Here is a 12,224-nt window from a genome sequence, read left to right on the forward strand (position 1 = left end):
ATTTCTCAAAAGAAACTTTGCAGGCCAGAAGGTATTGGCAAGAAATATTCAAAGTGATGAAAAGCAAGGACCAACAACCAAGTCTGCTGGTAGACTACTCTACCCAGCAGAGCTATCACTCAAAATCAAAGGACAGATAAAGAGCTTCCCAGAGAAGAAAAAATAAAGTTTATTATTACCAAAACAGTATTATTTGAAATGTTAAAAGGCCTTCTTTAAGAAGATCAGCCCTGGGCTGGTGTAGCTCAGTGAACTGAGTGCAGGCCACTCAAGGGTCGCTAGTTTGATTCCCATTCTAGGGCACATGCCTGGGTTGCAGGCCAGGTCCCCAGTACATGGCGCATGAGAGGCAACCACATATTGATGTTTCTTTCCGTCTCCTTCTCCTTCCCTTTCCCTCTCTAAAAATAAAAAAAGAATTCTGGCCAAGATGAAGGCATAGGTAGATAGACAGGTAACAGGGGCACAGACCAGCAGCTGGGGTGGAAACAACATGTGACAAGGCTGCAGCAGGAGGACCAGGCAGGCAAGGCAGTGGCTGGCAATCCCACATGTGCATGCAGATAAACCAGGAGGAACAACTGGGGAGCAAGACAGACCACACAACCCAGGGATCCAGTGCTAGAAAAGAAAAGCCTCAAAACCTCTGGCTATAAAAACCTGTGGGGGTGTGGCAGCAGGAGAAACTCCCAGCCTCACGAGAGAGTTCACTGGAGGGGCCCATGGGGTCCTAGAACATACACAAACCCAACCACCCAGGAATCAGCACCAGAAAGGCCCAATTTGTTTGTGGGTAATGGAGGAAGTCACTGAGAGCCAGCCAAGAGCCAAGCGAGCAATACTGTTCCCTCTCTGACCCCTCCCCCACATACAGCACTGCAATGAAGAGAAGTCGGTTGCCTGGCCCTGGTGAATACCTAAGGCTCCACTCCTTACAAGGTAACAGGTGTGCAGAGACAAAATAATATGGCCCAAGTGAAAGAACAGATCAGACTTCCAGCCAAGATGGAGGCATAGATAGATACACCTTGCTTCCTTGCACAACCAAACAAAGAACAACAACAAATTTTAAAACAAAAACCAATCAGAACAGCTAGAAAAATCAAACTGTATGGAAGTCCAACAACCAAGGAGTTAAAGAAGAAACATTCATCCAGACTGGTAGGAGGGGTGGAGAACGGCAGACATGGTGGAGAGTAATCTTGGCAAGGCAGCAGCTGGAGGACTGGGGCGGGTAGCAGCTGGGAGAGTGGGCAGTCCCACATTTGGTGCAGATAAACCAGGAGGAACAATTGGGGAGTGAGACAGACCTTGCAACCCAGGGTTCCAGCATGCAGAAATAAAGCCTCAAAACCTGTGAATGAAAAAACCTGTGGGTATTACGGCAGTGGGAGAAACTCCCAGCCTCACAGAAGAGTTCGTTGGAGAAACCTACAGGGTCCTAGAACGTACACAAACCCACCCACCCATGAATCAGCACCTGTAGGGCCCAATTTGCTTGTAGGTAGCAGGGGAAGTGACTGTAAAACAAGCCGAGAACTGAGCAAGCAGCATTGTTCCCTCTCAGACCCCTCTACAACTTACAGTGCCACAACACAGTGATGTGGGCTGCCCCACCCAGGCGAATACCTAAGGCTCTGCCCCTTACTAAATAACATCCATGCCAAGACAAAATAAATGGCCCAAATGAAAGAACAGATCAAAACTTCAGAAAAAACACAATTAAGCAATGAGGAGATAGCCAACCTATCTGATGTAGAGTTAAAACACTGGTATGCTCACAGAAATGATTGCATATGGTCACAAAATTAAAAAAAAAAAGTGAAGGCTATGAAAAGTGAAATGACAGGAACTAGTATAAAGGACACATGGACAACAACTAAGGGGGTGGAAATGGGAGGGAGGTGGGGAGCACTGGGGGGTGGGCTGGGATGGGAGTAAAAGACAGAAAACTGTGCTTGAACAAAAATTAAATAAAAAAATCAGGTTATTAAAAAGAAGTATATCAATAAAATATTCAACTCAAAAAAAAAAAAGTGAAATGAAGGAAAACGTACAGGGAACCAAGAGTGAAGGGAAGGAAACCAGGACTCAAATCAACAGTTTGGACCAGAAGGGAGAGATAAACATTCAACTGGAACAGAATGAAAAAACAAAAATTCAAAAAAGTAAGGAGAGGCTTAGGAACCTCCAGGATATCTTTAAACATTCCAACATTCAAATTATAGGGGTACCAGAAGGAGAAGAGGAAGAACAAGTGGAAAACTTATTTGAACAAATAATAAAGGAGAACTTCCCCAATCTGGCAAAGGAAATAGATTTCCAGAAAGTCCAGGAAGCTCAGAGAGTCCCAAAGAAGTTGGGCCCAAGGAGGAACACACCAAGGCACATCATAATTACCTTAGTCAAAATTAAAATGAAGGAGAGAATCCTAGAAGCAGCAAGAGATAAGGAGACAGTTACCTACGAAGGAGTTCCCATCAGATTATCGGCTGATTTTTCAAAAGAAACCTTGCAGGCAAGAAGGGGCTGGGAAGAAGTCTTTCAAGTCATGAAAGGCAAGGACCTACATCCAAGATTACTCTATCCATCAAAGTTTTCATTTAGAATGAAAGGGCAGATAAAATGTTTCCCAGATAAGGTCAAGTTAAAGGAGTTCATCATCACTAAGCCCTTATTATATGAAAGGTTAAAGGAACATATCTAAGAAAAAGAAAATCAAAACTATGAACAAATAAAATGACAACAAACTCACAACTATCAACAACTGAACCTAGAAACAAAAACAAAATAAATTAAGCAAACAACTACAACAGGAAGAGAATCACAGAAATGAGGATCACATGGGTTATCATCAGGGGAGTGCAAGGGGGAAAATGGAGGAAAAGATACAGGGAACAAGAAGCATAAATGGTAGATGCAAAATAGACAGGGGAGGTTAAGAATAGTGTAGGAAATGAAGAAGCCAAAGAACTTATATGTTTGACCCATGGACATGAACTAAGAGGGGAGGGAATGCTAGTGGGAGGGACGTGCAAGACAGAGTGGGATAAAGGGGAAAAAAAATGAGACAACTGTAAAATATACTTTTAAAAGATCAAAAATATAAACAATAAAATGGAAATACAGATCTAGCAATAATTGAATCAAAAAACCAAAATAAACAAATAAGCAAAACAAACAGAATTATAGATACAGAGGATGTTTTGATGGTTGCCAGATGTGTTAGGCCCGGAATTAGATAAAAGTAGCCAAGAGGAACCCGAGGCAGGCTCCAGACTGTCTCAGCAAGGAAGATAGAAAGTACAGAAAGTACAAAGAGTGCTGAACAAGATAAACCGCCTTGTGCATGACCTTGTCTTTGCAGAAAAGTATCCACTGTTGCAAGCAGAGAACATAGCCATGTGTGTTCTCTCGAGATAGCCAATTGCTAACAGCTACGTCTGCTTCTGTATTTGCTTGCTTGCTCACCCCAATAAAAACCCTAGGCTGTAAGCGCCAGGTGCGACTCTCATTTGTAGCCATTTTGGCACCGTGTCTCCGGACACCCCGAGAGTTCGCCCCTGCGCAGGTAAAACTTTGGCCAATAAAGTTCCATCTTAAACTCCTGAAAGCTTCCGACCATTTGTTGCTCGCATTGGTGGATGCTACAGATGGGATGGTGGGAGTCAAGGAGACAGGTGTAAAAGGTGAAGGGATTAAGAAGCACAAATTGCTTGTTACAGAACAGTCATGCAGATGTAAAGGATAGTATAAGGAATATAGTAGTCAAAGAATATATATGCATGACCAATGGACATGAACAACAGTGTGTGAATTGCCTGAGGGAGTGGGGTGGTCTTGGTGGAGGGGGGAAAAGGGAAAAATTGGGACAACTATAATAGCATAAACAATAAAATACAATTTAAATTAAATATAAAAAAATAAGGAGTTGTGTGACGTTGAGAGTCAAGGTTTTCTCATTTGCAAAATAGAATAATAACCATTTCCTCTGTTCTTTGTTGGGAGCAGGTGAGACGAAATGCTTAGTGTGGCAATACACAATAAGCACTCAAGAAGAGTTGTGTGCTACTCAGTAAGAGGATATACAGCCTGGGCTTGAAAGGCCTCCTGGAGGCAGTCACTCTTGAATTCAGTCTTAACCACTGAATAGGAAGGGGAAGGAATTAAGAAAGAACCTTAAAGAAAGGTTAAGTTTCCACTGTAACACTGAGAATTTTTCATAATCCAGTCTCTACCTATCTCACCAACCTCATGTCTACTTCAAATCCCCTCTTCCAGGATGGCTTACTTACTAAGTTCAGAATATGCTTAAATTTACTTTCTTGTCTCTATCACTGCTTAAGTATACCCATCCCTGTTACTCACATTAGCCTAAAGCCTATCTATAAAATCAACATAAATTTTACCTTCTTGTAATTGATCAATCTGGTGCTTATCAACAGCTCCATCTTTGAACCTTTCCATCACAGGGCCAGATAAACACACTCCAATACACACTTCCTGTGCCCACCCATTACATACACCTTTGCACTGAGATTTAACTTTTTACATGAGAATGCCATGTCTCTATTAAGATATAATTTCCATGAGAGTTAGGTTTCATATAATCAAGAGAAAATAGGGCAAGGATACAGCATTTTAGTCTCAGACCTATTTGGTACATGAAGGAATAGATCGGAAAACTGTTAGCAACAGCCTCAGGGTTAAACACAAAGCACATGACAGATCTGTAGTGGCTTAAATGCTTAGACTTAATAAGATTTCTTGTTTTTAGGTCCTTGTCTTGACATGCCCTCACTTCTATCAACAACAACCTATAAAAACTTTCCACTGTTGACTGTGTAAGTCATTCAAGATGCCTCCAATCCTTCTGGGAATAAGGCACAAAAATAACAAAATAAAGGTCAGGAGACAGGCTGACAGACAACTCTTTGGACATGGCTACTATACTGGGAGGTAGCATATGAAACAGTGGAATCAACAGATCTTGAAACACCATGTAGGCAGGTGTTCAAACAATCCTTACTGGATACAGAACTTGGAAATCCTTAATCTCCCTGAGAAACAATTTCCTCATCTAATAATGTGGCTTAATCACTTACCACTCAGTTACTGTGAAAATTAAATGAGTTAATACATATATAAAGTAGCACAGTGCCAGAAAGATAATACTTGCTTACTTATTCATTATTAAAACATTATACCAACCCATTTATCCTCTGTAACTCCTTTAAAGAAAGTAATAAAAGAGTGATTTTCTTCCTTCTTAAAGATATATCAAGATCAACTTGCTGAAACTCATTGAGGCCACAGGCCTGAACAAGGAATCCTAACCCTAACACCCGGTGCACAGTAGGGTCATTTTTATGACTAATCTCTACCTATTACAGTGAGGGGCGGGGAACTAGATTAGATTCTTGTCATACTTCTTAGAGTAACTGAGTCTTCCCAACATTAAGAACATTCAATTTTTGATAAAGGAAAAAGTGGGAGGCTTAGAGACTACAGTCAACCTGGACTCCCACAGAAAGAAAAGAGATAAATAGTGTTCCATAAAGCCTAACAGGTAAACTCTTCATACCCCTGAAGGCATATGAGATTGTGACCACCGCCTCTGACAATTCTTCCAGCACCTACTGTTAGTCCAAGATGGCGAGAATCATAAAATTACACATGAAATGGGCCAAAGAATCCTGAGCTCTTGGAAGTGGAAGAAACCTTCAAAGTCATCTGGCCTGAGCCTCTCCTTACACAGTTGAGGAAGCTGGAACAGGAAAGTAGCCAAAACGCACACCAAGCTTCTTTTTTGCCTCCCTAGGTACTCATTTCATTTTTTAAATTTTCCTAAGATTTCATTATTTCCTATGCAGTAAGCAAGATTAGACAGAACAGTTCATTTGCCTTGCAAAATGACCCCATCCACTGGAAATATCCAAGACTCTTGCCCCTAACAGAACACTGGCACAAAAAAGCAAAGGTTTATACATTCTTGCCTGATTGAACTATCAAGTCCCTGCATAGGAAGTTGTACAAAGACAAAGAGTGGCAATACAGCCGACAAAAAGAAATGCATACTGAGAAGTAGAGACTTCTCATAGTTCTTTTACATAAAGAAAGATCTGCATGGGACTGGCAAAATCACTGGAAGTTTCTAGTAGTGATAACTGACTTTTTCCCTGTGTATCTTCATGCTGACACAGTAAAAAAAAGCTGAATTAGACTGTAACACTTCTTAGGAGTACCCCATACTAGCTCTGGGAGGTGATGAACAGGAACTTAATACCCTTCTTTGTTAATTGAACTAACCAAACTTCAAGTGATTGTTTTAATCTAAATTCAATCCAAAACGTGTGGCTCTACTCTCCTAAGTTATCACTTTGTATGAGAAAGACATGAACATACTTGGAAAATTAAAGAAGTTACCCAGTGAATAAACCCATTCACTTGGAATAAATGCACATATAATACAGAAATTAAACCACTTTTGGGTAAAATGTATTTGCTAGATAATTATTCTTCTCAGTCCCTTTAAGTTTGTCCTAACCCAATGATTCAAAGAAAAAGCTAACTTTAGGAACTTTATAGGTCTACAATATCAACACAAAATTTTAGTGAATGGTGAGCTAAACATTAAGTGACACTGTTAGGCAAATGCCAAAAAAGGTAAAGAGATCCTATACTGAATTTTAAAAATATTTAGTGACTACAACATGCAAGACAATATCATATTCTGCTCTGCTCTAGTCAGGAGATCCTGGAAATACTTTTGGTGCCAAAGTCAAAGGACTATGTCCAAATATGTTAAATTCTTAAGAGACAAGAATCAAATCTCAAACCACATCACAAAAGAGAAAATGTAATGACTAGGGATATCTGAGATATAGAAGAAACAAACAGAAGCAGGACAGCTAGATGCCCCTAAATATTTGCAGGGTAATCAGAAAAGAAGCTACCATTATTTTAGTGGGCCCTAGGAGAAGAACAAGTACCAAAAGATGAAAAACAGAAAACAAATTTTGGAATAATAATAACTTTCCATGTTAGCTTCAGATGTCAATAAAATCAACCTCCAATATTTTATAACAAGAAAGAAGGCAAAGTATGAATGATTCTGAACGCCATATTTTATGGAGAATAATCTATGAGTGGTGGTCAGGCTATTGCAAAACTCCAGGTGAGAAAAGACAATGGACTGTTTTAGGTAGCAGTGATGGGAACAGAAAGGAATGGACGGCTCACAGAAACATTTCAGAGACAGAGCTCATGGTATTTGATGACTTCTTGGAGACTCTTGGAATAATAGTATTTAGTGGGATTTACCGTGTTAACCTAGCCATTCGTCTACTCACAATAACAGAAATAGCAAATACTTACATAGTGTTACCATGTGTAAAGAAATGTTCTAAATGTTTTACATAGTTGAACTCACTTCATTCTCAAAACCCTATGCAATGTATTCTATCATCATACACAATTTACCAACCAGAAACTAAGGCTTTCATCAGTAAAGTTGGTCAAAGAATAAATATCAAAGAACTGGTAGGAAGTTAGATACCAGATTTGGACCTACATAACGCCAAAGCTAAAGCTCTGAATCCATACACTGGACAGGTGGAAAAGAAAGGCAACAAAACTGAAGGCAGGCAGCATGTAATAATGGTAACAGTCCAGTGAGTGAAGAGCAGGAGCGTTAAGAGGACTGTAGGGGCAGGTAAGGATTTGGCAGTAGCAGAATCAGGGAACCACTATCCCTGTCAAGGAACAGAAAATTGGTGGTAATCTAGAAACACCATGCACTTTGTTTAAAAAAAGAAAAGAGAAGGAGAGAACGAGGGAAAAAAACCCAAATAATAAAACACTTGCATTGAATCCACATTCCTAGCGATGGAACATAAAAATTAACTTTTTAGTTGCTGTTTTAAAGCAAAACCCTGGGTAATTCTGAGGCAGAACCAGGTTTGGGAACTTCTGTAATAGATCTCTTTCTGCTTTTAAATTAGAGTTGACATTAAATGAAATTTCCCCGAAATGAAAGGAGGGACGGACGCAGGGATACTAGCACGAAGAAAACTGCTGTAATACAGTCTACACCGCTTATGTTCCCGTTTTTACTAAACAGTCTCTCGTAGGAATAGGTACAGACCAGGCAGTGGAAGGAGGGGGTTGTTGTTCATGGTGTGCTGGCTAAAAAGCAGGCTTTCCCCTGCGATTTTCTAGTACTTTAGCAGGAAGAAGCGCGTGTTTGTCCTGACTATAATACACGTGGTAATCCAATTTTTAAAAATGAGATTGGATTTCTCAAGCTATGGTGTGTCTGGCTAACGATGGATGACAATATACTCTTTTACGTGCTCAAAGGGGTTACAGGAAACCCCTAGGTTGGGGCCTGCCTGCTCAGAGGCCAAAAGAATCTGGCTCACCCGAAGAGGTGTCTGCTCTGCAATTACACTTCGAGTACCCTACTCCGGGAGATAATCTGTGCCGCGCATACCTGAGGGTCCTCTGGTAAGATTGATCTCTTCCTCAGTGACCAAATAATCCACTCTTCCGTTCATGTTTTACTGCCTGTCTGGTTTCCCACCTGGTCGACTAGCGCTAGCACAGGTGAAGGTGAATCAATCTCAGCGAGCAACCAAAACACCACACTTTCGGTTGTAGCAGCTCCTGGACCGGAAAAGGAAGCCGAGAGCGCTGGGAGCGCCAGGAACTCTGGGAATCGTAGTTCTGGCGGCTGGCGCGTTGAGTTATCCCACCCGGCACTCAAAGGAAAGTGTGAGGTGAGCAAGGAGCAAGTTACTACTGGAAGCTGGGGGACGAAGGGATAGTAAAAGTGAGAGAAATAAGTAAATTAATGGTGTCGAGGAAAAATTAAAAATAAAGTATCTTGCCACTTCAGAAAGTCTAGAAAAGTCTTATAACTGTAGAAAAAGAGAGAGAGAGAGAGAGAGAGAGAGAGCGAGCCAGGAGAGCTCCATTATTCAATAAGCATTAGACCAGACTGGGCCGGGCGTCTCGGGCAATCTGCTAAAAGCGATTACAAAAACAAACAGAAACCTCACTCTTATGTGGAACCAAGCACATGCCATCCATGACAAGCGCATGTTTTCATGTCAGAGGACTAAGCACCGTTTGCTATACATCCTTTGGTAAGTCACCCTTTGGGTAGCCATTTGTGTTAGTTACTTGTCATTATCCAAAGTAAAAAAATAAAACCGTCTCTGTGACAAGCAGGTACTTACAGCTTGGAGCATGGCGCCTATATACATATAAAAGGCTCAGTGGAAGGATTTATGATTTCAGGTTTGTGCAAGAAAATCCTTTAAGAAAAGTAGGGGTGGTGGATAAATGATCATGGAAAGAGATTATTTTTTAATTTAAATTTAAAACGAGATAAAGTATCACCAGTTTTGAAGTTTAAAAAAAAATAATAAAAGGGAAGAGGGATAACGGTCTCTTCCTTTTAGTAAAAGGGAGAATTCAATCTTTAAAAAACAAAAATCCTTATGGTAAGACTAGTGGGAGAACTAGCTATGACTTCAGCCCAACCTTCCTAACTCTTGAGGTAGATTTCCAAAACAGGTTTCCTTCAAAGGAACCTTCAAGGGTCAAAAACTCACAAGCCCTAAGAACCAAGAAGGCGGCTTAAATGTAGAAAGCAACCAGGAGTTAGACCACAGGAATTGGGGGTGGGGACTGTAAAGAAAGCAGTTCTATTTCAGTCATTAAAATTCAGATTAAATAATTAAAACAGAAGCTACAATGTTTACCAAACAGAAGATACCCCTGGAAGGCCTTTTATTTGCTAATCCTGTGAGAAGTTAATGTGAGATAGTGGACAAGAACTCAGGAGATAACGTCAGAAGGCTTGATCTCAAGTTTTGATTTTATCTTCCAGTTGTCTAGTTTTGACCAGGTAACATAATTATCTCCTGTGCTCCCCCCATTTCTAGAAGGGCATAATAATAGATCTTTAAAAGGCTGTTGAAACGATAGGATGAGATGAAACTTTACAATTCTCAACTTCAAAATCAGATTCCCATCATCCTTACCGCCAACTCTCTTTAACAGATGGTGGCTGGATAAGTGAATAAAATGATCATAAAAGTGCCCTGGCTGGTATGGCTCAGTGGATTGAGTGCAGGCTGTAATTCGATGTGTCAGGGCACATGCCTGGGTTGCGGGCCAGGTCCTCGGCTGGCCGGTGGGCGGTGGGCGTGTGAGAGGAAACGACACACTGATGTTTCTCTCCCTTTCTTTCTCCTTCCCTTCCCCTCACTCTATAAATAAATAAACAAACACATAAATAAATAAATAAATAAAATCATTTAAAAATGATCATAAAAGAAGAGTATGATAAGTGAAAAAACTAAGGTATGAGACACATTTGAATATCAAGAGAAAAATTATCAAATAGAAATTGGAAAAGAAAATCAAGAAAGTTATCAGCGAAGAAATTTGGAGAAAAACGGTCTTTTGTGGACCACTTACGGGGAAGTCACTACTCTGAACCTGGGAAGATTGACCTTTTCACCAGAGTACACAGCTTCAAGAGAAACACAAGTTGGTAAAAGGAAAAATCACCAAATAAGTTCAGGAAATGCTGGTAGTAAGTGGAGTGACAGATTAGACATGTAAATTGTCTTTATATCTTAATGTGAGTAAATTTTTTAACAATGAGGAAACCTTAATATGGAGGAAGAAAGAAAACAGAGAATATAGGGATTTCTGCTCAGAGAAAACAATGAGAATTATGGATTCAGGATAGTGATGAGGTATTTAGGGAATAACAAACACAACCGAGTCTGTGAGTGAAAAAAGCAGAATGAGTGGTAGGTGATGGCACTGAATGAGTAGGCTAGAAACAGATCATGGCGGAACACTGGTGCAGAGATAACACCCTTAATTCTATATTCAGTAGGCTTGGATGGAGGTTTATTTACCTCATATTAAATAATTCTAGAAATCAATAGTTTAGGCCTGCTATCAAGGCTTCTCAGTCGCTGGGGCCCAGGTTCCTTCCAGCTTTCTGTCCTCTCTCCAGCCCCCACCCCAGAGTATGGCCTTTGCTTCATGGACCAGAATGGTTAAGATGGGTTTTGGAACTTCAACTATCATTTTCACATTTAAACAAAGTAGTGAAAAAAGGCAAAGAAAGGTTCGCTCCATACCTTTACAGAGACCTCTTGGAACTTTCATACACTTCTTATTTCTCATTAGCAAGAAACCCTTACTTTACAATGAGGGAGGCCTAAAATATGTTAGTGGGGTGGAGATGTGCCAAATAAAAAAAATCAGGGTTACTATTGTAATTCGAAAGGTGAGAATGGATATTGGGAGGCCATAGGTAATCTGACATAAAAAATGACACTTTCTGTCCAAGCTAGCCTTTCTGTTCAAGGCCTTATGACCTTGAGGTATGTAAAAACTGTGAATTTGGTTATTTCAGCTTACTATTTATAAGATTAGTGAAAACTTTGACTCACACCTTGAGGCCTTTACTCACAACTTGCTCTGTTTTTGCACATTTTCTGTCATATATTCACTTTGTCTTCCCATTGTTCTCTTTGTTCCTGTCTCTTCCTACTTCAATGTTTTATTCTATCAACCTCTCTGATGACTAACTCATGGGTATATTTCATTTAGGACTTAACTCCCTCTTCTTTGATATGGCATTTGTTCCAACTTGCTGCTGTATAAGCAACCTCCTTGGTTTCAGACTTGCATATTTTATTTTTTATACACTTCTTTAAGTGATTAAATCTTTTTCTGATTGACATTTGTTTACTTGCTATGTTATTACATTTCATTAAATTATATTAGTTTGTTAGGGCTACCATAACAAATCCCACAGAGTGAGTGGCTTAAACAACAAAAAATTTATTTTGTCATAGTTCTGGAGACTAGAAGTCCAAGATCAGGGTGTTGGTAGTATTGGTGTCTTCCCAGGCCTCTCTCCTTGGCTTGTAGATGTCTGTCTTCTTCCTCTGTGTATACATGATCTTCCTTCTATACGTGCAAAACATATGTCCAAATTTTCTCTTCTTATAAGGACACCAGTTATATTGATTTAGAGCTCATCCTAAAGACCTCACTATAACTTACTTCTATAAAGACCTTATCTCCAAATATGGTTAACCTTCTGAAATACTGCAGGTTAAAACTTCAACATATGAACTTTTTGAGGACACAGTTTATCCCATAACACAGATTACAGATTTTAG

The 12,224-nt window shown here is 40.0% G+C and overlaps 1 protein-coding gene across 2 annotated transcripts in view; it reads right to left on the reverse strand.

The window, feature by feature from the left end:
• SYNJ2BP (synaptojanin 2 binding protein) overlaps positions 1-8,669 on the reverse strand; it is a 52,368-nt gene extending 43,699 nt beyond the window's left edge. For both annotated transcript variants that reach the window (XM_037127314.2, XM_037127309.2), the window contains exon 1: positions 8,495-8,669. In XM_037127314.2, coding sequence (XP_036983209.2) covers positions 8,495-8,558 — 64 coding nt within the window. In that variant the 5' untranslated portion in view covers positions 8,559-8,669. The remainder of the gene's footprint in view (positions 1-8,494) is intronic.
• Positions 8,670-12,224: the final 3,555 nt, after the last annotated feature.

The sequence above is a fragment of the Artibeus jamaicensis genome, unplaced genomic scaffold (genome assembly GCF_021234435.1).
Source record: "Artibeus jamaicensis isolate MK-2021 breed Jamaican fruit bat unplaced genomic scaffold, CSHL_Jam_final contig_851, whole genome shotgun sequence".
In the NCBI taxonomy this organism is placed as follows: domain Eukaryota; kingdom Metazoa; phylum Chordata; class Mammalia; order Chiroptera; family Phyllostomidae; genus Artibeus; species Artibeus jamaicensis.